We start from the raw sequence: 25,700 nt of genomic DNA, 5'->3' as shown, positions 1-25,700 counted from the left end.
CCATCCAGATCTCCACTGGTACACTTCGGCTGATCTGCATCTGATCCTAGCGGCACGTCCTCGAGACCTCGAGTTCTCTACTTTGGATATTTAGCGAATACAATACCCGATTTATATGTGTCGACTCGAGCTAAGACGATATTTTGGAACTGGATGTGAACTGACAACAATTGTTGAGGGTTTACCTCTGGACAATCATCCGACAACCTTAAGTTTCGTCATCAAAAAGTTAGGAACGAACTACTGAAGCATTTAGAACTCTCTGAATCTCACAGCGATCTCTACCCTCTTTGTTTCTATAATATTTGGCACCTAGAGTCATTTGAGAAACATCGTACCCTGCTTTCATTATCCAACCGACTCGGCCTTTTCGCTCGAAGATGAACACCTGGGGCCTTCAACGAGAACCTCCATTCGAAGCGGACAAAGCGACATATATTTCCCTGTCTAGTGAAGATGAATCAGATGGTGGCATATCCCTTTCGCCAGATAACCAATTTCCCGGACAGGACGACACTTGGGATCCTGACTTTGACGGAGAAATCCCAAAAGAAGGTGTTATAGGCAGGCTTCAAAAGAAGCAGAGTCCAGGCCTCAAGTAACATCTCTCTTAGTCAAGATTCCTTTGCGCCAATTGTGTCCCTAGACCCTGTTGATTCGCAAATTCCCACAACTCTACAGGAAACTGATTTGATTCCATCGGTAGAACCAGCAGACGACGAGACTGATCCGTTGCTACTACAAATCCTTGACACGTTTCCAGGTATCAGTCACAAATATGTTACTGATTTGATAGCTCGACATAGAGATTTTCTGGCGCTTGACTCAGGTGTCAGTGCAAGTGGTATCGACTTAGCGTTCTACAGAGATGCTGTCTATGAGGAAATTCTGGCGCAGCAGTCATACCCTAATCAAGACAATGAGAACGGGAAAAGAAAAAGGGAAGAATCACATTCGAGTGAAAAGGACTGGGAATCAGACAAAACACATCAGACAAACTCACATACATATTCGGAGGCAGCGTAAGTTAGCACTTGTCCCCGCAGGATCATGTTCGCAAACTAACCTACAAAGGGCCGCTGTTCTAGCAAACGAGTTTCCGTATATCCCGATGCATTACATCAAGAAAATCATCCGAGAGAGAAAAAGATTATACCATGCTTACCTGACCCTTCGCTTGGACGAAACTCTAGTTGAAAAACGGATGGACCCATACGTGAGGTTGAAAAATCGGAGGGGTGCTGGGCTATCAAAGAGATTGGAACCGCTCCCTGAAATTATTACACGCGAGTTCAGCGCGGCAAAAGAGCAAGCACGAAAGCTGGAGAGTGAGTTCTGTAACTAGATAATTGAGACATTCACAGTTTGCTAATTTGTGCTTAATAGGTGATATACAGAAGAAGAAGGAGGAAGAGGAAGCAGAGAAGGCCAACGAAGAGGAACACACTCGGACTGGCAATCTTATCGAATGCCAATGTTGCTATAGTGATGTTCCAGCAAATCGGTGCCTGCCCTGTGAAGGAACCGAGATTCATTTTTTCTGCTTCACTTGTATTCGCAAATCCGCCGATACCCAGATCGGGCTTATGAAATACACCCTGCTATGCTTCGACGTCAGTGGATGCCAGGCTCCATTTGCCCGAACTGATCTCAAGGAGGTCTTGGGCTCATTGACTATGGACAAGCTAGACTCTATCGAGCAAGAAGACGAGATCCGGAAGGCGGGTTTAGAGGGCCTGGAGGACTGCCCCTTCTGCTCTTTCAAGGCAGTCCTGCCTCCTGTGGAAGAGGACAGAGAATTTCGCTGTGAGAACTTTTCATGTTTGGTAATTAGCTGTCGACTTTGCAAAGAGAAAAGTCATATTCCTATGACTTGCGAAGAAGCTCGAAAGGATAAAGGGCTCTCTGAGCGGCACCAGGTTGAAGAAGCCATGAGTAAAGCTCTCATTCGAAAATGTCCCAAGTGCCAAGTCCAAATTGTCAAGGAGTTCGGGTGCAACAAGATGACTTGTACCAAATGTCGTACTCTGATGTGCTACATATGCCGGAAGGATATCACAAAAGATTCATACCGCCATTTTAAACCCGGTGGCTGTCCCCAGGATGACATGAACACGCAGGACAGGGAGATTCAGAGAGCTGAACGAACGGCGATAGATAAGATCCTTGCCGAGAACCCAGGAATAACCGAGGAGCAAATCCGAGTGGGACATGTCAAATCCCAAAGATCTCAACGACTTCATACTGCCGGAGCTCCCATATACCCGGCCGAGTTTGTCCCGCACCAACCATGGGTGCCGGGTCTTTTCGGCATCTACCATGGACAAATGGCTCAGAATGCGGCTTATAACGCAGCCCAGAACGCAGTCCATAATGTGCCCCAACTTGAGCAATATGGTCAACCTGAGCAAGAGGGAGCGGTCGACAGAAGAGCTGCGCGCGCTTTTGCCATTAACCAGGAAGGTGGTCAAGTTGGCAACCCAGCACCACAGCACACCAGAGGAACCCAGTATGAACCTTTTCAGGACCTGTACCGGGACCTCTATTTACAACCTAATGCCGCCGTTTATGCCGCAGTTCTTGCACATGGCCACACAAACCCTCCCTTGGCCGATGGCAGAAACCCGCAACACGCTGACCTATTTCAACTTGAGCCCCAACAGAGACAGTCTGATAATCGAGAGCCCCTTCCTCACCGTCATATGCATGATTTCTTTTAAGTTTCCCTGGATAATCTCCCAGAACCGGCTTATCGCATACTCCATACATTGCAGGTGCCAAAGCCCACTCTAAGCGTTTACTCGACAGGATGTTTGATATTGATTTGATCCTCTTGGTTGTTGGATCCTACCTATTTTCTGCCATATACCCAAATTTTGCTCACATCTCGTTCCAGCGTTGCTTCGATTTGTCTTATTTTCTTTCTTTTCGTTTACTTGCCCTCCTTTTTAAGAGCGGGCGTCTTTCCATATGGTAATCATGCAGTTGCCCTACCCGGTGGTCCTACTCAACAGCTCAGAACTTACATAGCATTGTCCATGATGACCTCAAGAAAATTCAATCCATGGTTCAACAGCATCCAACGATCCCAGTATCATTTTCCCCCTTAATGCATAACCACTTACTTGTTCTAGGTACTTAGTAATTCAGTAAGCCCCAGCTTAAACGCTTACCACACTACTCACATTAAGAAATCAACAACAACCTCATTACCGGCTAACGAAATGCATCACCCTCTACCCTATCCATGGAAGTTCGTAAGTAAAGTAAGGTAGTATCCGATACCCTTCCTATACTAATACTACCCAAGATAGATCTACATACCCACTACTGGACCCCTTTCCGAGGGAAAAACAACCGAACGGCGAATGGAGCCTTTTTTTTAGTCACGTTACGTCATTTTCGATGGGGTTCGCCGATATCGTCGGCCGATATGCACACACACAATAATATTCTTTTTAGTTTATGGAGTGGGAGGGGTTACTTAAATAAATTTATTGGAGGGAGGGGTTTCGTGCGAAGGGTTAATTAAGAGTGAAGATGGCTTGCTTTGATCTCGACATTAGGACGGTTGGATACAGATGCTGCAATAAATAAATAAATACCTTGAGCCAGATATCATACGTCAGGTATATAAACCAATGGCCGGATTTGTTCCTCTCTGTCTTTTTTTTGACTCTTTTTCCCCCCCTTTTTTCTTTTCTTTTTTCCCTCGTGCAGTCTGGAATAGTAGATGCGTTGTATTGAGTTATATCAACCTACTTACCACCGACATTACCTGAATCTGTGCCATGAAAACAACGAACAAGACGAAGAAAAGAACCGTATGAGTAATTACAAATAAGATTCTTGGGACACTCGACTCTCCACCTGGACGGATGCTGGTGAAGGGGGAGGAAGGCAGCGTTTGTAGCTAACGCTAGATGTGTTTGGATTTGCTAGAACCGTGTAAGAGAAACTCCGACAAGACGAGAGAAATACAGGAAGTGGTATGAAAGGTGAACGGAGAATGGAGAATAAAGAATCGGTCGAAGGTTGGAAAGGTGAAGAAGAGGGAGAAGAGAATAGCGGAAGAGAAAAAGGCGTAAGGAACGTTGACATGAGAGGATATGAAACGGCGAGAACGGTAAGAAGAGTGAAAGAGATGATGAACCTGATCTATGTAAATGCCATGCGAGTCCCAAAATTCGTCCGCTCCCCATTTTATATATTTGCACCACTCATTGGACGACGATACCAGAATTTCTTCATCCATCATATATGTTCGATCATTGGTCACGCTAAAACAAGAAGATAATGAGGTTAAGAAAGGTTAAAAAAAAAGGAAGCACCCCCATATGCTCCACAGTATAAAACTAGACAGGCAAGAAACATGAGCAGTGAGTCGGTTATTTATTTATGGCGGATGTTCTGAATCCACCGGTTCATTGAATTTCTGCCGTGCCTCTTCCACCCATAACTCTAGACGAAGTTCGCCAGCCTCTACCCGACGTACTGGCACCGTCTTGGCGCGACCATTCGATACTCTTGGAGGCGGTTGTTGCGGCTCACCATTCCTCAGCTTCGAGACTGAATATGGAGCCGAACATGATCGGAGATGAACCTTGCCTGGTTCCGCCACAATCCAGGTCTGTTCTTCTGTTGTAGTCCCCGCAGGGGGTAAAGCATCCTCACGAACTTCGATGCAGACGGTAAAACTAAATTCATCATCACGAGGTAAAGGGGTCAATCGGGCGCAAGCGGACGCGAGTCTTGCCAGACAAGCACGAAATTGCGCCTCGAGATCGACTGTTTGGGCAGTGGGGACACCCATGGTGGCATCGTCCATTCTGTCCTCGAAAGTGGTGTGCACCTCGCCGGGCGGCACACGAGGGAACCCTGATAGATCGAAGGCATATCGCTCGAGGGGTTGATTTGTGCGTAGAGAGGATATAATGATGCTGACGGCTGTAATTGTGCCTTTTAATATTTCTGTTCCGACGGCAATCGAGGCGTCGTTTATGTAATCGCACACCTTTGGATGGCGGGATTGTCGGACGGGATAGTTGTACGCCCTGACGGGTAAAAAGGTTGCTCGCGGATAAACCGATCGGAGGAATAAAATCTGGTGTACAGAGACGGTGAGGAAATTTGTGAAGGAAGCGGCCAACGCAGCCTGATTATGGGGAGACCGAGGTGCGGTGACCGGGGCAGAAAAAGTTGTCATGGTTGCCGTCGTGGTGGTGCTCTCACTGGCTATAGGCATCGCCGCCGATGGCTCTGGAGTCGTCGTTTACACGGGAAATATAGAGTTGTCGGGATCTTGAAGAGACTGAGTGTTCCACCCTGAGGATAATCATCGCTCTGCCTATTGTTCACACGAAGGGTCAATAACCGAGTTTGTTGACAACTTGACAGAGGCTGAATGAGCGGTGGAGCGGGGAGAGAGAGACAGGATGAGGCCCAGACGAATGACGTGATGCATTTTATCTCGAGCAGAAAAAGTAAAGACACGAAGAGATTAAGGCCGAAGGGCCGACAACAGAGTCATGACCTCGAGGGGCAAGCAGTGGCTTGAGACGCGAGGAGGGGAGACAGTGAAGAGGTTTACATACGTTGGGTGGAGAAGACGAAACAAGGGAACCTCAAAGCATGGGGTTTAGAGTCGTAGCGATCGTGTCGAGTCGTGTCGGGGGTATAATTCGGGATTATTCTCGAGGTAGATTAAAAAGAAGGACTGCGAAGTTCGAGAAACGACGGTTGGCGCTGGTGATGACGCTGATGCTGTAATCCCCTCGGAATTCCTTCGTGTGTAATGATTATTATTAAGGTTGCTTTTTTGGGGGTGGTGTGTCTCCCCTCTCCCTCGGAGGATTTTGTTCCTGAAAACCTTTTTTCTCTGGCTTAAAGAATACTTGTGTTAAGTGTTTAAGGGGGTTGGCTCTTTTTTTTTTTTTTTTATATATTTTTGGGTCTGGGGAGGGGAGGAACTGTGGGTGGCCAGAAAACAAGGAACCAATTCTTGGGGAGGAGTGAAGAGCGAAGGTGAGTAGTAGGGGAGGGCAGTGGCAGTGGGTTAAGGAAGAGGAGAGAGAGGAGGGCCGAGATAGCCGGGAGCTTCACTCGGGCGCTGCAGAGAGACACAGAGAGGCAAAGAAGGCAAAAGGAAGAGAAGAGGAAAGGAAGAGAGAGAAAGTGAGAGAAGAGGCAAGAGGGAAATTGGAACAAAAGAGAGAGGCGACTCTGGAGGGGAACTTCTGGTCCGCTGCGCTGTGAGTCGTGAGTCGTCGTCGTCGTCAGGTCCAAGAGTGGAAACCACGACCCAAGTCCAAGTCACGATGCTTCCCTGTCACGTGGTTTGCGTGCGCAGATCGCTGAGCTATACAATCACGCCCTCTCGATTCTACCAGGCCACTGCTCGCCGGGTGGAGAACTTCCCCGGCCCTCAACCTGAGGATTCAACACAGACTGGTGATCGCAAAAAAGACACCTTAGTGCACCAGATCTATGTCTTATATCCGTTGCCGTCTTCACCAATTTAAAAGATTAACCCAACACAAGGCAAATCCTTCCGCTTTAGACGGATCCACATTGGCTGCCCCTGCTGAATGGAGAGAACCAAACAAATCCGCGACCCTGCCCTGGCCTTCCACCGGGACGGACTGATCTGCAGCAGCCATCTCCCATCCAATGGCAGCCGGAAGCAATAATAATGCAGTTGCTTTATGCTCGCGCGTCTGTGGCGACGCTGTCATCAACTATTTGCAAAGCCCTTTATGATACCCTCCAAATATCCCCAGCGTCATCCTGGATGATTGTTCCTCCAGTGTCTTCCCAAGAGCCCCCCACTCCGTAGTCGGGCCTCTGTGGTGGCATGGCTTCCGAATGGGGGAAAGTCCCCTGTCGCATCTGCCCCTCCCTAGTACTAATAGGGCGACCCAACGCAGTGTACAAAGTACGATGAAGTACTCTGAGCGAAGAAACCTTTTACCGAGGGTATGCTAGAGACTACAGGATACTACATTGGAGTATACTCGGGCTTTGGCGAAGGAGTTTTCTCCAACTTATATCCTTTGTTAGCAGAGAGTTGTAGCTATCTCATTATGCAAACTTGCTCTTCTGGAGCTCAGTGACGAGACACTCCCTACGTATGCGATGGAACAGGATAATTTCACGCATGACCAAAGCCCCTCAGGTCTCATGATCTCCAACTTGTAGTCTGCTTAATAACACGTTATCTGCGAGGGCTGAGGGGGACGGCATGCTTGTAGCTGCCCTACGCAGCAATTTGTAGGCGGGGATCCTCACCGCCTCCCGTCTGCCCCTCTTGACGCGATCCATCGCGGTCTCCTTACCACCGCGTCTGGAGATTATACTGCCTGTGGCCCACTGCTGTGATACAAATACGTTTCCTACCGAGCTACCCTGTTGGCTGATTCAGACACTCCTTTTCGATCCCATTGACCATTTTCTCCTCCGTCGCCTCCCACAATGGAGCACGAGCTCCTCTCCCTGCTTGCCGACACGCAGTCGCCGGCTGCTGATACGAGAAAAGCCTCTGAGCTCCAGTTACTTCACCTCTACTCAAACGAAAATTTCCCCCTATCCCTCGCCGCAATTGCCTCCCATGACTCTGTCCCTACGAACCTCCGTCAATCGGCTCTCTCAGTTTTACGCACTTTCATTACAGCGGCATGGTCCCCGAACCTCGATGAATTCAAAGGGCAGGTCCTGATCAACGATGTCAACAAAGCCCAGATTCGACAAGTACTTCTAGATTTGGCGACCACCACCGAAGTGGCCGAGCGAAAAGTCAAGTCTGGAGCTAGCTTCGCCGTCAGCAAAATTGCCAGCGCCGATTATCCAGAACAATGGCCCGAGTTGCTTCCTGCACTTCTGCGAATCATCAACGACACCAGTAGTACACCCGGTGCGCTGCACGGCGCATTGAAAGTTCTCCTGGATCTAGTGGACACCGGATTCAATGAAGAACAATTTTTTAATGTTGCTCGAGATCTCGTCAGCACATTGTTTAATGTGGCCACCAACGAGTCGAGAAAGCCAATGCTCAGGGCATTGGGCGTCGCGGTTTTCCGCTCGTGCCTTGATACACTCGAAATGGTTCTGGAACAGCACAAGGTAGCCGTTAAACAGTTTATGGATGAAGTCCTTACCGGGTGGTCTCCATTCTTCATCGAAACTCTCAAGGCCCCGTTGCCACAGGCTCCGACGGAGCAGGAAGAATCCAAGGATACGGAGGTTCCCTCGCAATGGAGGGGTGTCATTGGATTGAAGCTACAAGTTGTGAAAACCCTAATGAAGATCCGAATGATTTTTCCCGGCCTATTAGTTGCCCAAAGCCCTGTTTATTTTTCGACTATTTGGACAGAGCTGTCAAACGCCCAGGGGCCTTTCTACCAATTCTACATTGAAGATGAACGCCAGGGCCGACTTGTAGACGTGGACGGACTTCCTTATACACTGGATTTGCTGGTTCTGGAGGAGCTGGATTTCATCCAGAGCCTCTTGAAGGCACCACCAGTCAAAGCAGAGCTCCAGCAACAGCTACAGAACGCAGGCCAAGCTGGAGCAACTGCTGGTTGGCTGCCGGAAATTCTGAAGTTGGCTTGCTCCTATGCTCAGATCACGTCCGAGGAAGAGGGCTTATGGGACATTGATGTCAACCTATTCCTTTCCGAAGAAACTTCTGTCACAGCAAACTACACCCCTCGCACTTGCAGCGGAGACTTGGTAATCAAGTTGGGAGACTGGATCAAGGACGCGACGACCCAAGGTCTTCTCGCCTTCCTGAATGGTGTTTTCTCTGATGCTTCATCTTCCTGGAAGAGCCGCGAAGCCTCACTTTTTATTCTCAACGCTCTGCTCAGAGATTTACATGAGGTCTCGCAAGAAATCGTGCCGGAGCTTGCCAGTGGTTTCGGTGGGTTTGTTCAATATGCCATTCAACAGGAGCAGGAGCTCCTAAGAGCTCGTGGCTACCTTGTTGCGGGAATACTGGCAAAGGTGTCCAATGTCGGTGACGCTTACCTCGAGGCGACTCTGGCAGCCATCTCTAAAGATCCGTCAGAAGTCGTGAAGGTAGCTTGTCTCCGCGCGCTACAGGATCTTTTACCTTCGCTTTCTACTAGCACCACAATTCCTCTCCAGGAACCGATAATATCTGCGGTATCCGATTTCGTCTCTGCCCATGACCTTCGCGAGTCATCCGACACTGATGACCTTAAGGTCACTTTGGCCGAAACTCTCCGTGATACGATCATGGTTCAGCCAAGCATAGTTCTCTCGTCTACAGCCCTCGACGTACTATTCAATATTGCGAGCAACGGCGCTACAAACTTCCAGTTAACCATGATCATAACGGAGGCATTCGAGGACATAGTCGAAAATATCGCAGACCAAGGCGCCGATTCCTTTGTCCGTCTCTGTGAAAAGGTCCTTCCTTCGATTATGGGCGCTGTCGATGTCGGAAACTTGACCCAGGAAATTTCACTGACAATCTTTGCTGCGGATCTCCTACGTGCTCTGACAGAGGGAGCCCTCGAACCCCTGCCAGCGGGCTTTGTTGAAACCGTCGTGCCGAAAGTAAACAGACTACTGCTCGACTCGACTGATGCTGAGCTTATTCGACCCGCTACGGAATCTGTGAGACATATCCTTGCACACGATTTCAACCAATTCATCGCCTGGCGTGACCCGCAAAGTGGCAAAGAGGCAATCGAAGTTGTCTTGGTGATCATCGATCGTCTTTTGGGCCCCTCGGTCGACGACCACGCTGCGACAGAGGTTGGCCAGCTTGCTGCCGAGCTAGTCGAGAGAGCGGGATCAGAACGGCTTGGTCCGTATCTTCCACAGCTTCTTCAGGCCGTTGCACGCCGCCTTGTCACTGCCGAAAAGGCTCAGTTCATCCAGAGTTTGATTCTCGTGTTTGCCCGATTGACGCTTATAAGTGCACGGGAGGTCGTTGACTTCCTGGCGCAAGTGGACATTGGCGGGCAGAGCGGATTGCCTATTGTGATGAGCAAGTGGCTAGAAAACTCGGTCAATTTTGCTGGGTACGACGAAATTAAGCAAAACATTATTGCGTTGGCAACCTTGTACAACCTGGAAGACCCTCGACTGGCCCAAGTTCAGGTCAAGGGAGACCTCATTGTGCAGGATACTGGACGGATCAAGACTCGATCTCAGGCTCGCAACAACCCGGACCGCTACACAACCGTGACAGCGCCTTTGAAGATTGTCAAGGTTCTCGTGGAAGAGTTGGCAGCTGCATCGGGCAACAAGGAAATCGATGCGGCTACAGCGGCAGCGTTGGAGGAAGAAGGTAGTGACGATGGCGACGAGTGGGAGGATGTGCCGGACAACACTCTTGATCTCAGCCTAGGCGTGACCAAGCAAGAGCTGATGGCGTTTGGCGAAGGCGGCACTGAAGGGGTGTTTGGCGTGCGCAAGCGGGATGATGAGACCCAAGCGTTTTTGTTAGACTTCTTCCGAAATGCGTCTACAAAGAACGAATTCGGGCAGGTGTTTGCGGGGCTGACGCCGGACGAACAAGAGAAGCTGCGGACTTTGGGTTAATTGTGGACGTCGTGGACGATTTATGTTTATGACTTTCTCGATGTGAATAATCTCCGTAATGATAGATTTGAGTGCAAACATGCAAATAAATGATACCACAAATGACGAAACGTACGTCGACGTTGTCAAGATGAAACCATCGAATGCTTGTCAGGCAGACAGGCAGCTGCTGAAGAGGCCCTAGCGCGAGCTTTTGGCGGCCACAGCCTATGGGGGAGCAGCCTGGAGCCCGCAGGGTCTGCCTTTTTTTGCTGAGGGATTGGATTCTGCACCCGCACCCGACAAAGTGGCTGATCGACTAAGTGATGGACAATTCACACCGGCCCGTGCGGGGCTTTGCTTCCAGCCCTCCAAGGTTGCTTGCTTGAAGGGACTGAGACCGGCAGAGAGTTGGGCGGGAGAGAAGTCGGATGATCCGCTCGAGCATGATACCTTGCAGACTGAGGTATCACCCTGCTGCTCGACGCCAAGCTGCAGCGAGCCAGCGACTGCAGCGACCCCAAAGCGATCCCACCGCAGCGGTCAAAATGACCCAACTCCTCTGTCCCGGGACCGCAACCCCTGTGCCTCTCTCCCTTTCTTTGGCGTATCTGCAGCCATGAGTCTTGGTGTTCCTCCATGAGCCTGTCAAACACGCCTGCTGGATCGTTGACAAACTTTCTTCCGCCAAAAGCGAAAAGCCCCTCTTATGACTGTCCGCGTGGTCCAGCTCTCCTCGTCCGCCAGCGCTTTCTTCTGCTCGCACCCGCGTTCCCGACAGCTTGGGTCCTTTTCTTTGCCGTCCTTCGTGTTGGATCGTGCTTCCAGAAGCTGTCAACCCACCCCCCCGGAACATGCCGCCCCCCAATTTCCATGAGCATATCCAGGTCGATGTAAGTCACTTTCGCTCTTGCCTCGTAGTGCCTATAGCTTGTTCAATTCCTTTGCAATTTGTTTGGCACAATTTGTATCAAAGCCCCCCCGTGTTTGCACTTTCATGGTGACATGCGACTGCCGTGCCCCTCCCTCCCCCTCCGCTCTCTTTAACCGACCCCATGAATTGATAATTCTGCAGACAAGTGACGAAGACTCTCTTTACGATGCCGACTCCATAGCTAACTCGAGTCTCTCGTTCGCCTCGACCGTTCGAGATTACTACTATGAAAATGGCCGTCGGTATCATGCCTACCGGTACGGCCAGTATCCAATACCCAACGATGAAGAGGAGCAGGATCGCTTAGCCATCACCCACCACCTCTTCAAGCTCCTCACTGGGGGCGACCTATACCGCACCCCTCTGGCCCAACAGCGGCCACCAAAGCGGATTCTCGATATCGGCACAGGAACCGGAATCTGGGCGCTGGAGATGGCTGAGGAATTCCCAGAGGCCGACATTGTCGGCACTGACCTAAGCCCTATCCAGCCAAATTTCTCCCCGCCCAATTGCACATTTATCATCGACGATGCAGAGAGCGATTGGGCGTTCACCAAGGATGAGGCCTTTGACTATATACACGCCCGCTCTATGGGTGGTGGTATTGGCGACTGGGAGCAGTTGCTTAAGCAGGCTTATAACCATCTCAAGCCTGGTGGCTGGATTGAGTTCCAAGAATTTGAAGTCGGCGTACGCTCAGATGATGGCACCCATCGAAAGGCACCGTTGCTTATGGATCTATCCAAGAAATTAGATGACGCCAGCATGCAATTCGGGAAGCGGATGAGCATCGCTTCCTCGCTTTCTGGGTGGCTAGAGGGGGTTGGGTTTAGCAATATTACGGAAGATATATACAAGGTAGGTACCTCTCTTTTGACGCTTCCGTTAGCAAGTTGCTCACTCTCAGTGTTAGTGTCCAGTAGGCACGTGGCCCAAGAGTCCGCGTCTCAAGGAGATTGGGCGCGTCGGCAAGTTGTCAGTAATCGAAGCCATCGAACCATATTCGCTTGCACTCTTCACTCGAGTACTTGGCTGGTCCTACGAAGAAGCGCAAAACTACGTCAACGAATGCCGCCGGGAGGTAATGAATTCGTCATGCCATTTATATGTGTTCTTTTATTATGTCTATGCCCAACGACCTCTGGATGATTTATGAGAACGATATTGAATGATGTCTGGACTTCTTACGGCCTTTTTCCTTGTCCCTTTGCACTTTGGCGGCTCTCTCTTAGATATATATACTTCATGGTCCCACAAAAGTTGGTACCAAGCCTGGGCAGTCAATATAATATGCTGCACTTCAACTAAATTCTTGATATGTATACATATAACTTCCATGTACGCCCGCAAACCCATTTTGCAAATCTCACTTTCAGCCCTGCAAGGAAAACCCAACTCCCTCACCAGTCCCCATCGCAACCAAATTCGCCCTCATTTTTTCCGCCCTATCCCCAATCCCAAACGCCGCGTCCTCCCTGTGCACCCAAGCCCCAACGCCATGCTGCAACACCGCCGTCGCTCTCACCTTCTTCTCCTCAGCCTTACTGGGCCCTGTGCCAGTCCCAGGCTCTTTAACCCCAACACTCCCATGCAGAGTCAACCTCGACTCCTCCGCCCCCTCCCTCTTCGCCTTGTAAACCCCACGGTGCAAGATATTGCTATCATAAAACACCGCATCCCCAGGCTGGAGCTGTACAACCAACTGCCCCGGCATATTATCCTCATAAGGATCCGCATTACGCTCTGTCTCCGTGCGCACACGCCTATGGGACCCGGGCACAACAATCAGCGAAGCGTCCTCACACAGCGCAAGATTATATTGCGCGTGCGACTGTCGACCACCGGGGCTCTTCGACGCGAGCAACCGCTCCTCCTCCTCGGGCGAAACATCGGCGGGGATATCATCTCTATGCCAGCGCAGCGCGAAGTCATGGTTCTCAGGCGCGACGAGCAGGTTAAACAGTTCCATGACTAGACTCTCGGGCTTCTCCGCTCCTCCATTAGCAGTGCTGGAGTTGGAATTCGGGTGGCCTAGTAGCTCTTCCACAACGGCTAGTATGCGCTCGTCGAAGTAGAACTTTGCGAACTCGGTCCGCCCCGGCATGTCGGGGTGGAGGAGGTGCTGGACGCCCCAGATGCCGCCTTCGGAGGCCGGGGGTGGGACGTTTGTTGGCCAGGGCGGGAACTGTTTGGGGACGGTGCGGAAGTGAGGCCAGGAGCCTGTGCGGGTGCGGGTTGTGGCATGTGTGGCGGCGTGGATGAGCGTGGTGAATTCCGGGGAGGATGGTGGGATGACAGAGGGGATGACGACGAAGCCGTCTTTTTGGAGGGATTGGAGATATGAGGAGGCGGTCATTGTGATGGTTTGTGGTTGAGGTTGAGGTGATTATGATTATGTGTGGATGATTGGGCGCATTTGAGACGAAAGGGAGGAAGTTGGAGGTATAAAATAATTACATTTGCTAGGCGAGGTTGTACTTTGCTGCCGACACCGTCGCACTGCTAAGCTCCAGTTGTGGCTAATGGATACTACTGTCGCAGCTGAAGAAACAACTTTCAGGTAGTATGTTTTACCCCGCGCAAGCACTGATAGCAGAGCGGGGTTCCCAAACAATAATAATGTCCGTAAATATTGCCATGCGAGTCAATCTTTTTTTTATCGCAAGCCAGAATAAGGTTTCCACTTAATGAGGCCGGTTTATTTATCTCTCTTTCGGTTGCAGTAGCTTTCTTTCAGCTTCCTCGGCACGCCTTATGAGATCACGATCGCACTGGGCTGGGCTTGCACAGTGGGACCGGCAACAATCAGACGCCAGCCATCTCGTGTGAGTCCAGCTCTCTTCCTTCCAACCAAAACACAACCGTCCTCTTATTTTCTCCATCTCCTCGACCCTATTTTGCCTCTAGTACATCTCCACTCGGAAGCTCACAATGGCCCCTCGAATGAGTCTGGGTCTGAGTACCCTGCTCGCCCTGGGCCTTGTCCTGCTCCTGCTCCCCTGCCAAGTTCACGCTTTCGGCGCCGGCAGTACGCTCCACTCCATATTCCTCAGAAACATCTGCTGTTACTAACTAAAAATACAGACATCGCTTCTATTTCAAAGGTCGAAGGAAAGAATTGGCGCCATGGAGATATCGAAGACATGCTCAAGACTGTGGCCTTTATCAAGGGCCACAAATGGACATCCAACATGATCAAGCGCGTTTACTTTGGGAATTGGTTGAGGGATTAGTGAGTATTTATTTACTTATTTATTTCGTGGGTGAAATGAAGCTAACCTGTTCCTTACTTGCAGCTCCCAGGCTATGGATGTCGGTACCCTCAAGAGTCTTCCCGCCGATACCATTCGCATTCTTGTTTGGATTCTGTCGTTTTTGACATTCGGGTATGCAACGGCAGAGTATGAGGTCACGGCTGATAGATTGGGAGTTTATCGTCCAGAGGAACACATTGAGTGAGTGCCATATTTGACAGAACTTTTTGATGAACGACTGATCTGACTGGTATATATAGCAACCCGAAAGATTATGCGGATAACGACGATGCCCGCAAATTCGACGAGCGCCTGCGAGGCCCCATTCGTCCCGTTGAGCTCGACATTGATCCCGATACTGGTATGAAGAACTATATTGCCAACGAGAGAGGAGATTGGGCGACGAGTGCCGCGTATATAAAGTACAGTCTTGCTCGCAGCATTCATTATGGGAGACTATACACCAGTGGGCACCGCAAGGGAAATGAGGAGGACCTATGTGAGGCCCTTCGATGCCTGGGTCAGGGCCTTCATACCCTTGAGGACTTCGCGGCGCACACGAATTACTGTGAGCTTGCGCTCCGGGAGATGGGCTTCCACAGTGTATTCCCACATACCGGTACCCAGACCCAGATCAACCTCCGTGGACACCATGTCTTTCCGCTTGTGACGGGAACATTTGGAATGGTTGACTTCTTCCATTCTGTGCTTGGTGAAGCGACTGACCACTTCACTCAGTCGGAGGTCAACGAGATGGATACTGCACTTGGGAATGCTGAGTCGAACTCGTCCTCCAATTCGCTCAGCTCTCTCACCGGACTTTTGGGGAAAGTACCTGGATGCAGTGATCTAGTCGCTGAAGCCGAGGCACTTAAACGTCGCTCGGAAGCTCAACAGTCTGCGAACAGCCATAGCGGTACTCGCAGTGGATACGCTGCAGCTGGTGAGTTCGCTCGTGGATTCAACGACGACTCCGAGCACAGCCGCGGCTTGAATGAACAAACCAGGGCAAGCGCACCATCAAACGCAGACACAAGCTCTGGCAAACCCACGGGATTGCCTGGGATGCCGGATTTCAACCCAGCGGACACCATTGCTAAGATCTACCCCATCCTCGCCTTCCGCGACAAGGTTGTTCGGAAAGTGGAATCAGTTATTGAGAAAATTCCTGGTTTGGAGGCGCTGGTCGAGAAAATTTCCGAGACATTGACTGTCTTCATCATGTCTCTACTCGCCCCCTTCATCCGGCCCATTATCAACGCCGCCTCCAAGTCTCTGCAAACCGGATCTTCGGGTGTGATTGAGTCCTCTTCAAAGCATCAGTTCGAACCCTGGACCAACCCTCATTGCACCGACCCTACACACTCCATGCTCTCGAAGGACCATTTTTCCAACATCCTCAACGAGCCTGCCGGTGAAGTCGCTTCCGCCATTCTTAGATATGTGGCGCCCCGCGTTCTCTACGCCTGGCAAGACATCAATATCCCGGAGCAGCAAGTACTGCACGATAGTCTCGACGTCTTCCACCATCCTGCTCTCCGGAACATGCGCAACGATGCCCATCGCACCATGTTCGAAGCCGTCCAAGCTTGGGTCCATGCCATGCCTGACCGTGGCGCCAAACTCAACGACATCCTCAGCGCCGAGGGCGTGAGGAACGGAAAAAACAACGGTGGGGAAGTCGGCCACTCCCATTCCCACGGTGGATTCCCAACCTTAGGAGGCGCTGCAGCTTCAGCACACGGCCAAGGTCACGGCCACAGCCAGACTTCCAGCCACGGGTATTCCTCCCACCAATCCTCCCACCAGCAAAGCCACCAAAGCTCTGGCTCGCAGCTTCCCTGGGAAAAGCTCTCGGCCCTTCCCATCCCCGGAATCCAAAACATCGACAAGCTCAGCAGCAAACTCTCTAGCTTCGGTCTTGGTGGTCTCACCGGGTCGTCGTCAAGGGACGATACACCAACCCACTCACAGTCCCAGCACCATCACTCTGGAGGATACGGGCATTCACAGCCTGGGTCCGGGTATAACACTCCTCCTCAGGGATACGGCCATGAGCATAGCCAAGGGCACCATCATCAGCATCACCATCATCAGCACCAACATGGGCACCAAAATGAGCACGGTCACGGACAAGGCCATGGGTATGGACACCAACACGGCTACGGAGGTGGATATGGGGGCGGATACTAGGGTCAAGTTATTTGTAACGACTGACGTTTAACTTTTACACGAAGCGGGTATGAGAAATGAGCAAAACGAGCACGGTGCATACAGATAGGATGGTTGGGGAAGTTGGTGGTTACCTCTTTTTTTCCTTATTGTTGCTAGAAATTCCGTTTTGGTATTCTTCGTAAAGCTAATAAAACAATATAATCGGTGTGGGAATGAGTCAATTAATACTTTAAAGTATTTGATTGGGGGTATTATCGCTTCCAACAAACTCCGGCATCTTCGCCGTAGTGAAAACGAGTTCAGTACAGTCGAGACGGCCTTGCTGTAACAGGCTATGAGCTATAACTAAAACATGGTATTGCACAAAATTCATCACTCATCCATCCCAGTATTAAAAACAAGAATAGTAGGAGAAACCGCAAGTTTACAATTTCGTCCCCTCCCTCCCCGTATCGCTCAGCCTCCTCGGCCTCAGCAACCCAGGGGCATGATTACTTGGCCCTGCTGCAGCTCCCGGCATTCCAGGCCCGGTCCCTGAGTCGCCGCCATTTTGCGTTCGTTGTCCTTGGTGTAGCCGTGGATTCATAAGCCACTGCATCTGCATACGGACACTGCTAACGGCGGCATTTGTGTGCGCCATGTCTTCCTTGAGCCGTAGACACTCGTTCATGATTGCCATGCTTGCACGGGCATCGAGGTCTGTTATGGCATGGGAAAGCTGGGCGACCTCTTCGCGGAGGGATTCGTGAAGGGAAAGAAGGTAGGTTGTTGCGTTTGTAAGGGGGTTGGTGGATGCGTCGGGTTCGGTTTGGGATGGGCCTGGCCTGAGAGCGTTTGATGAAGAAGGGGCGGCGACGAATGAAGGGAAATCGTCCCCAGGGTATTCTGGATCGTTGGCATTATTACCATTGTTGTGTGCGGAGAAGGCGCGGGATGATTCAACGAGGGTTGAGCGGATAGAAGAAAGGCCGTCATCCAGAATTTCATTGCGTTGTTGAAGGTGACGGACTGTTAACTCCATGGAATCAAGTCGGGAGTTCTGAGCTTCGAAGTACGGCCCTATCGTAATGAGAGGGCAACTTTGCTCATGGGAGCTCAACTCTGCACGTTTCATCTTGATAGGACAGCCAAACTTGGATGCGGCGCATGGGTGGATCGCTTCAGGGCAAGCGTCAATGTGTTCCCGGAGGGCTTTTCGGAAAACGGTGACCTGGCAATCCGGGCAAGTTGTTTGGAGACTTGGGCATAGTTCTTTCACATGCTCCTGTGTGAAGGCAATAAGTTAGCATGTTGGGCAAGTATAGGGAATCTAACGGGTGTACCTCGTAATCCTGCTCCATGATGTCTTTCTCGCAACGCAGACATTTGTGTAACTCGTGCATGCACTTCTTCTCCGGGCTGAGGTCCTTCTTGCGAGTCCTTTGGTCGCAATCAGGGCCAGGGCAGTTCATCAATTTATAGCTGCAGTACTTGTCTGCATGGGTCTGGATATGGCCCCTCGGAACAATCTCCTCGCAGCCTTCACTCGAATATGGACATCGCACCGAAAGGTCATCGCACATGTTGGTTAGGAGTCGGGGAACATTAAGGTAGACATCGTGCGTAGGAGTGCGGCATGTGGGACAGGTAAAGCCCTCCCCATGGCGGCCGAAGGTGAAGTCCTCTCGCCCGGCGGCGAAACTGTGGATAGCTATATTCAAACATGCTTGACAAAATACATGGTCGCAGCCAAGGCGCACCGGTCGAATAAAAGGGCAGTGGCAGATTGGGCACATGAGATGATCGTCATAACTAGAGATGTACTCGAGCCCGCGCAAGTCAAGGACCTCGTCGGAGTCTCCGCCAACATCCATGGCGAGAAACTGGTCGAGTTTCATGATGAAAGTGATGAAGGCCCCGCTTCCTCCAACTTATAGTACGCCGTACAACAGCTGACCTCCAGCGAAAGGGGGGAATGTTGTCTCAAGGGGCCGCCAACTCGGGTTTAGTGTGGGTGAGATGATGAAACAATAGCTGCGAGTGACAGCGCATCAGGGTCGCACAGTGGCTGAACTCGAAGGAAGGGGGTTGCGACTTGGGAGAGCGGTGTTCGGCGGGAGGATATGAGGGAGTGGATGATGAGGGCGGGCGGAAATAGTTCGGCATGATGGAAGGGCGAGGCGGAAGAGGAAGTGGTCCAAAAGTGGGAGTGCGGGGAGGCGAGAATGACCGTCACGGTGACTGCCGTCACTACTGCCAGTGGAAGACACTGCCGAGCGCAGCCAGAAACTGCCCGTTTGGTTGTCCAACAGGAGGAGCAGTCAATGAATATATCCAGTCTATTATTGTCTTCTTTATCACTCTTAGTGTCGACGGGATTCTCGACTCTCGGCCTGCATCCGTTTGCATATTAGCGCTGAATCTCCGCAATTCACGCATCGACCTCATCAACCTCATCAGCCCCAGGCACCGACCATCGCCAGTCATCAACCTCCATCAAACACCACCATCTGCCATCAAACCTTGACCTCCTCTCTTTCGCCTCATCCACTGCAGAAAAATAGACCAGGCTCTGACCTCTCACAATGCCGAACCCGTCTCAACTCTTCCTCCTTGCCGATCACATCAAGCTCTCCCTCCTCGAACGCCAACGAGCCATCTCGTTGAATCTAGAGCCCAACAGCCAAGATGGCGAGATCTCCCGCTCACTCGACTCACTACGAGAAGGAATCGAAAGCGTCGAATCCGATGTTACGAGATTAGAAGAATCAAACGATGATGAGGCCTCCGTTCTAAAGGACCAACTGGTCCATCTACGGTCGCAACACAGCGATCTATCGTCGCAATTCAACGGGCCTTGCAGCTCAGCTGCCGATGATGACCGGACAGACTCGCCACAATTCCAAAATGTCAAGAACTCATCGCCGGACCTAAAACAGCCCGTTCCGCAGCATCCGCCGTCCAAATCAGTTCGTTTCATGGACGATTCCGCCGACGCCGAAGAAGATCTAAACCGTCGCAACCTGTTCCAACCATACCGAGACTCGCCGTCTCCTGAGCGCGTTGATACGTCTGACATGTCAAATGACCAAATATACGATCACCATGAGCAGGTAATGCGGGATCAGGATGACCAGTTGGACCGGTTAGGCGAGTCTATCGGGCGGCAGCATCAGCTGAGTATCCAGATAGGGGATGAGCTCGACGGCCATGTAGCGCTGCTGGACGGGATAGACGGTGATGTTGAGCGCCATCAGAGCAGACTGGACAATGCGAAGCGGCGCATTAACAAGATTCGCAGGAGTGCTGGTGAGAACTGGAGCATGATGACGATCATCGGGTTAATTATTGTTCTTGTTATCCTGATCGTCCTTCTGAAATGAGTCTTGTATGCCTGCTTTTTACTGTTTTGTCTCAGTTATACCTTGTCTAGCGGCGCGATGGCGTTGATTCTCAGTTTCATATCTGCTCTGGGTTAGAACCACTCTTGGTGATCGGACACTCCTTGATTGCGTGGGACGGCGTTTGGGGGTAGCCAGCTTATATTGTGACGATTCAAATTTTATATACTCCTACACTCCTGAATTTATCTTACGAAAGCAAGATTCGATCGTATGTTGATCAATTAAGTTCATTGCCGTCACTTGGAATGAAAATTCCCCTAGGGCTATATTATGCGTAGTACAAAACAGCCCAATCTGAAGAAAATATTACTTAGAAGCTCGGTAAGAGAAAAAGCAAAGCGCCAGGCCCAGCTATTTTAACCCTTCTTATTAGGCTCGTTCTTCGTCTTATCTTGCAGGTCAACAAAATCCTCTTTACCCTTTACCTCTCCCCTATCGGCTTTGACCTTTTGGCACTGGTTAGCAATAGCTCAAAAAACTAACATAAGGTATATAATAAAGATGTCGAGTAAAACGTACCGATGCCTCACTATTGCTAGCAAGGTTCTGGTTCCATTTCGCCTGTCCCTCCTTCTGTTTCTTGATCTGATCCTGCTTCTCGGATTCGTAGTGCTCGTTCAAGTCGTCGCGACCTGGGAGGTCTACTAGTTAAATTTTTCTGTCTTTGCTTCGGCATTATGAAAGGGATACTTACTCTGATCTCCCTCCTTTAGGCCCGAGCGAGCTGCGGATGTGTGCAATGCGGAGGTTGTGGGTGCGAGAATGGCCGTTGAGCCTGGTCTGAGGGAGAGACGGGTCGACGCGCGGATGGAGGGTAAGAATGACATGATGAATTTCGTGGTTCTTTTAATCCAATTCGCTCTTCTCCAATCTGTCTACCAGGTTAATCCGAGGCCTGCTGGATTAAAAACGGGAGGCAACGGAGCTTACAGATGAATCGTGGGTAGATGATGGATGTTGTACGGGGAACGCTGGGAGTCAACTTTTTAGCAGCAACGAAGCTAGAGGGGCCAGAAGGCAGAGGTATTTAAACAGGAAGCTCCAGCGAGGTGCAAATGGCTTGCGAATCCAATTCCCTGAACGTCATGCCCCCCCAGCAGCCAACCAAACGGTGTGGATTTTGAAGACAGGCGGATGACGTCATGAATACTCCAACGCCGTTACGATGGGCTTCGACCTGGGTCGACTCGTTAACCGAGGTCATCATACTCCAGCTTTCGGGGAAATGGGTTGACGGATGTTTATTTTTGAGAATAAACCTGGAGATACAGACTGTGTTGGTTGGACTTGGTTTAGCATAAATTGAATGGCCATTCAATGGTCGACTTGTTTCGTATATAAAGTGCAGTCTGTAAATCACTGGGAGCTTTTCAAGTCCTATTTGGCTAGCACAACAATTATACCTGTACCTTAAAGTATAAAATAATTAGTAATGAGTGGTCTGGAATTCTTTTCTAAGAAGAATCCAAATGGCGTTGGATTATACTACCCCAGAGCCAGATCATTTGATTATCAAAGGTGGGCTGTGGTTATCTAGTAAAGAGCCCAGTATACCAATCAAGAATATATATCCTTGCAGTTGCTAATATTTTATATGTCAGGTTGCATTACATTCTCGAGTTGGGCAGTTCTATTAATAGAGGCATATGCCAGCAAGGACTCTGCATGCGGTGACTTCGAATGGATTGAAAGCTGTGGGATGCCCTTCCTGCCGATTCTTTCAAATAGATGTACTACGGCCATGGTCAATAATTAGGCCAAGCATGATCTATCTAGTTGAAAGTTGTGGTGAATAGGGATGCCCATGGTATCTGTATATATTTTCAATCACCAAGGCTCCGATCTCCATTATAACCATATATGCCGAGATCACAACATCAATAACCAGTCTCTAATGAAATCATACAATCCATCCATAAGAATAACAATTGGCATTTAGTGGTTCTTCTACCTTGCTTACATGCCAACAACTAAGATACAACCTACATCTCGTTTGCTGGGAGTAATTACGGCGGTTCCAACACTAATAAACGAGTATGTGAAAATGACAAATGAGATCTCATTGAGACGACAGAAAGGTTCGGATATCTAAAGAATAAACTCAAGGACAAAGAATTTTATCTGGAGAGGTCTGCCCCTGGGAGACCATATATTGAACGCTGATCCAATCCATGGATACACAGCCAGTTGACCTAAAACAATAGGGACTGCGTGTCACCAGTCCCAAACCATATACAAGAAGCAAAAAAAGAAACAAAGTAGAGAGGTTAGGCAAGACATATGCAAGATAGAAAACGTCGCAAACCTTCCGAAACAAAACCCAACCAATGCAAGACGTATATCGTTCCCGCCTTTCTAGATCCTTATAAACGCATGAAAATCCATTCCCACCCAAAATTTGTAACCAGCCTGATAAAATCCCCAAAGAAAAGTGGCAAATATCGCTATGCGGATTTCGCAAAGCCGCCAAAGTACTCCAAGAAAAACAACTCCGTGCCCTCCCCTATGGCAAATATCGCCGCTTTCTATACACCATCGCGGCCTAAACCCCAGGGCCGATAATCGGTATTTTGGTTTCTCCCTAACCGAAAGTAGAAAAACAAGGTATCGCTGGAGAATGCAAGAATCGAATGTCGCAGGGCGCCGTCGCTCGCAGGTAGTCGAAGAAGCATCAATCTAGGAAATCGTGATCGGAGGGTGTATATACAAACAAAAACAATATATCCTTTTATGCTCCGCGAGTTCGTGAATCAAAAAAAGGTGAGTTTAGGTTGATCATAAGGGTTCGAGGTCGTGTCAAACGATTAGAGAAATAAACAAACAGGGAATATTATGACCCGCGGTTAGGGAGACCGACGATGCAGAAGCTGAGCGATATCGAAAATGGAAGAAGTCGTGGGCGGACAGTGGTGGCTCTTGCCAGCAAAATGGCGGCTTGGCAGGTCATGGCTTTCACCACCGACGCTGAGCGTTCTGCATCTGGCCTGGCGAGATGGAATTAGGCGGGCTGGTCAGGGTCATCCCAGTGTTGGGGTTGATGATAGGAATGACTTTTCGAGTGCGAGCAGCTGAAGGTTGCTGGAAACCCGCCTGATTATAATTACCGACCCCTGAGTGGAGGTACGTATTGGAAGAAGCGGGAGACAAGGAAATAGACGGTGTAACCTGCTGAACAGGCTGAATCTGATGCTGGAGAGGCGAGGTATCGGGCGAACCACTGGAGAGAGACGAACGATCCGAGGAAGCAGAGTGGATTGAGTGAAGCTGAAAAGGTTCCAAGTCAATAAAAGGTCCTCTGCAGCGACCGAGAGTCATGGGTCCCTTGGGGTAATAAGAGGGATTCAACCCCGGCGAAAACATACATCGTCCTCGGTCAGGAGACCTGGGCAGAACTCCAGGTCGTCGTCCAAGTCAAACGACCGTCCGGCCTCAAATCGAGCACGGAAAGCAGTCACAGAAGGGGCTTCAGCCAGCTCCCGCATGCTCTTCACACCACGGAACTGACGTTGCGCATTTTGAGCAGCCATCTTGGGGCCCCTTCGGGAACGGCCACCATGGTGGTTATTTGAGTGAAGATGGGCGGTGGCGCCATGGTGAGGGGCTTGGTGGTGGTGCTGTTGGTGCTGTCCGTAGAAGAAAGTCGACATATTGGCGATAACGTATTAGAAGTAACGAGCAAGGAAGAAGCACGTTTCGGTCGTTCAAGTGGTCAATGTACACGGAGTAGTAGCAGTGGATACAAGCAAGGACCAGAGTCGGGTGACGCTGAGCAGTGCAGGGCTTGAACGAAATGGAAGGAAATATAGCAAGGAGGTAGCTGGTATGCGGACGGGGAATATATTCTGTATAAGGAGAATACTAACGCAGGGGGGCGAAAGAAGGAAGAATAGTAATATATGAGGAAAGAAGAGAAGAGAGCGGTGGAAGGTTGGGTTGAATTTACGCAGTGTGGGATGGGGAACAGATGGAATCGAAGGCGGGACCAGAGGGAAGAAAAGAGGATTGAAGAGAGAACCGGAGGCAAGACAGCCAGACGCAGGAGAGGGGCTCCCCCGTTTGGCCATTCCAAGTCTTCAACGAGTTTCTGGGGCTGAGTTTGGAGCGGACTGGGTGGAGCCCATGTCGACCTCAAGGGCTGGGAGACTGTCACTTACCGTAACTTACGCCAACAGCTTTCCAGTCCCACCCATTAAGCCTGTAAGCTTGGTCACACAGCTGTTCCACAAGCTCCGCGCTAACCACAAGCCTTGAGGTCACGCACCAATTTTAGGGCAGGCTGGGTCCAACCAGATCCCCAGGAGCGGCAGCTCAGTGGCGACACCAGAATATTAAGCCAATAGATAAAACGTTGATTGAGACCAAGTGGAGTTTCTTACAATTTTTAACGAAAACCCGCCAATGAAATGCCGATTACTCGTACTGGGCGGCTACCAAGTGGAGATAAATGACGTTCAATATTGGGTCTAACCATCTTTGACTAAGCGCTTCCTGCCCTCGTCCAAAGTCGCTGGTGGTGGGCCGGGGGCTGCTGGAAACGATCAAGATTCATTCCGGTTTAGGCGCTTAAGGCTGCCAGCTGTCTGCCTATCATCGCCGCGTTGGGACCTTGAAGGTCGTCAAGGAAGGATGGTTAATCTCTGCTAGGCTGCGCCAGTGCGCATTAATGCAGGAGACCACGGTACAGCCTCGAAGTGAGCGACTGAGGGGGAGGTGGGTCACCTATGATTGGATGGGCAGACCCAGGGCAAACAAAGGGATATGGATGGGAACGCTCAAGGAGCTCGCTTCGGAAGCGCAGGTCTCACACTCTGTTCCGGGTGCTGCTCAAAGCACGGCAGGTATGCATTTGACTCGACGAGTCTTCTCCGTCTCATCGTTGAAAGTTGAAATGATTGGGGACCTGGCTGGGCGAGCTCTGAAACTGGAATCATGCGGCAGGCGTTTCCGAAGATAGGAACGGCATGCGTTGGCAAATTCTCGCTACGCTGAGAGCGGACAATGATTTGCAGCCAGATGATCTGTGCCCCGCCCACAACAAACAGATGTCATCGGTGATTTGCTCCCAACGCTTCCCCATCCCTTCCATGGAACCGTGCGACGATGTGACTCGGTGGCGCCGGGCAGACTCTTGATATGGCCCACGCTGTGTAGCACAGTCCCATACAGTCCATGCAACTCTGAAGAACGGGCACTAATTTGTGACTGAGCAGAATTCGACAAATATAGAGTTACTAATGTTTAACATCGATATTCGTAGACATCCTACTCGGCGTCGCCTTGGAGCTCGACCTCACCTCCTTCGCAGTTATTATAATCGACTATTCATATTAAAGCCTAATTTCTCACCGATAACAGGGGCCGGGGCAGGCGATTGGAAGATCTGAGGGAACAGTCAGGTCG

The 25,700-nt window shown here is 50.3% G+C and overlaps 10 protein-coding genes across 10 annotated transcripts; 5 read left to right on the top strand and 5 right to left on the bottom strand.

Moving 5' to 3' along the window:
- Positions 1-380: 380 nt before the first annotated feature.
- On the top strand, positions 381-2,720 carry ASPVEDRAFT_80755 (E3 ubiquitin-protein ligase RNF216; the record flags this gene model as incomplete). The annotated part of the gene is made up of 4 exons (XM_040816922.1): positions 381-555; positions 620-1,022; positions 1,075-1,328; positions 1,387-2,720. 4 exons carry the CDS (start codon positions 381-383, stop codon positions 2,718-2,720), a joined length of 2,166 nt encoding a protein of 721 aa, XP_040664893.1.
- Positions 2,721-4,396: 1,676 nt separating this feature from the next.
- On the bottom strand, positions 4,397-5,206 carry ASPVEDRAFT_125290 (putative mitotic spindle checkpoint protein (Mad2B); the record flags this gene model as incomplete). Its single annotated transcript, XM_040806259.1, has 1 exon — positions 4,397-5,206. One exon carries the CDS (start codon positions 5,204-5,206, stop codon positions 4,397-4,399), a length of 810 nt encoding a protein of 269 aa, XP_040664892.1.
- Positions 5,207-7,470: 2,264 nt separating this feature from the next.
- ASPVEDRAFT_125819 (putative importin beta-5 subunit) lies at positions 7,471-10,575 on the top strand (the record flags this gene model as incomplete). Its single annotated transcript, XM_040806304.1, has 1 exon — positions 7,471-10,575. One exon carries the CDS (start codon positions 7,471-7,473, stop codon positions 10,573-10,575), a length of 3,105 nt encoding a protein of 1,034 aa, XP_040664891.1.
- An 833-nt stretch (positions 10,576-11,408) lies between these two features.
- ASPVEDRAFT_80752 (class I SAM-dependent methyltransferase) lies at positions 11,409-12,644 on the top strand (the record flags this gene model as incomplete). Its single annotated transcript, XM_040816921.1, has 3 exons — positions 11,409-11,447; positions 11,630-12,346; positions 12,402-12,644. The coding sequence occupies 3 exons, from the start codon at positions 11,409-11,411 to the stop codon at positions 12,642-12,644; spliced, it is 999 nt and encodes a 332-aa protein (XP_040664890.1).
- Positions 12,645-12,860: 216 nt separating this feature from the next.
- On the bottom strand, positions 12,861-13,844 carry ASPVEDRAFT_125759 (phytanoyl-CoA dioxygenase family protein; the record flags this gene model as incomplete). Its single annotated transcript, XM_040806298.1, has 1 exon — positions 12,861-13,844. One exon carries the CDS (start codon positions 13,842-13,844, stop codon positions 12,861-12,863), a length of 984 nt encoding a protein of 327 aa, XP_040664889.1.
- Positions 13,845-14,419: 575 nt separating this feature from the next.
- ASPVEDRAFT_123800 (Het-C domain-containing protein) lies at positions 14,420-16,935 on the top strand (the record flags this gene model as incomplete). The annotated part of the gene is made up of 4 exons (XM_040806118.1): positions 14,420-14,516; positions 14,573-14,720; positions 14,785-14,943; positions 15,003-16,935. 4 exons carry the CDS (start codon positions 14,420-14,422, stop codon positions 16,933-16,935), a joined length of 2,337 nt encoding a protein of 778 aa, XP_040664888.1.
- A 406-nt stretch (positions 16,936-17,341) lies between these two features.
- ASPVEDRAFT_126112 (putative TRAF-like signal transducer) lies at positions 17,342-18,794 on the bottom strand (the record flags this gene model as incomplete). The annotated part of the gene is made up of 2 exons (XM_040806332.1): positions 17,342-18,127; positions 18,240-18,794. 2 exons carry the CDS (start codon positions 18,792-18,794, stop codon positions 17,342-17,344), a joined length of 1,341 nt encoding a protein of 446 aa, XP_040664887.1.
- A 687-nt stretch (positions 18,795-19,481) lies between these two features.
- Positions 19,482-20,279, top strand: ASPVEDRAFT_125143 (uncharacterized protein; the record flags this gene model as incomplete). Its single annotated transcript, XM_040806244.1, has 1 exon — positions 19,482-20,279. One exon carries the CDS (start codon positions 19,482-19,484, stop codon positions 20,277-20,279), a length of 798 nt encoding a protein of 265 aa, XP_040664886.1.
- Positions 20,280-20,656: 377 nt separating this feature from the next.
- On the bottom strand, positions 20,657-21,127 carry ASPVEDRAFT_80747 (uncharacterized protein; the record flags this gene model as incomplete). The annotated part of the gene is made up of 3 exons (XM_040816919.1): positions 20,657-20,746; positions 20,820-20,932; positions 20,995-21,127. The coding sequence occupies 3 exons, from the start codon at positions 21,125-21,127 to the stop codon at positions 20,657-20,659; spliced, it is 336 nt and encodes a 111-aa protein (XP_040664885.1).
- Positions 21,128-23,252: 2,125 nt separating this feature from the next.
- ASPVEDRAFT_25958 (DUF4452 domain-containing protein) lies at positions 23,253-23,947 on the bottom strand (the record flags this gene model as incomplete). Its single annotated transcript, XM_040809843.1, has 2 exons — positions 23,253-23,564; positions 23,663-23,947. 2 exons carry the CDS (start codon positions 23,945-23,947, stop codon positions 23,253-23,255), a joined length of 597 nt encoding a protein of 198 aa, XP_040664884.1.
- Positions 23,948-25,700: the final 1,753 nt, after the last annotated feature.

This window comes from Aspergillus versicolor (genome assembly GCF_001890125.1).
Source record: "Aspergillus versicolor CBS 583.65 unplaced genomic scaffold ASPVEscaffold_2, whole genome shotgun sequence".
Lineage (NCBI taxonomy): Eukaryota > Fungi > Ascomycota > Eurotiomycetes > Eurotiales > Aspergillaceae > Aspergillus > Aspergillus versicolor.
The sequence above is the reverse complement of the archived record's forward strand: the minus strand, read 5'-3'. Positions and strand labels throughout refer to the sequence as shown.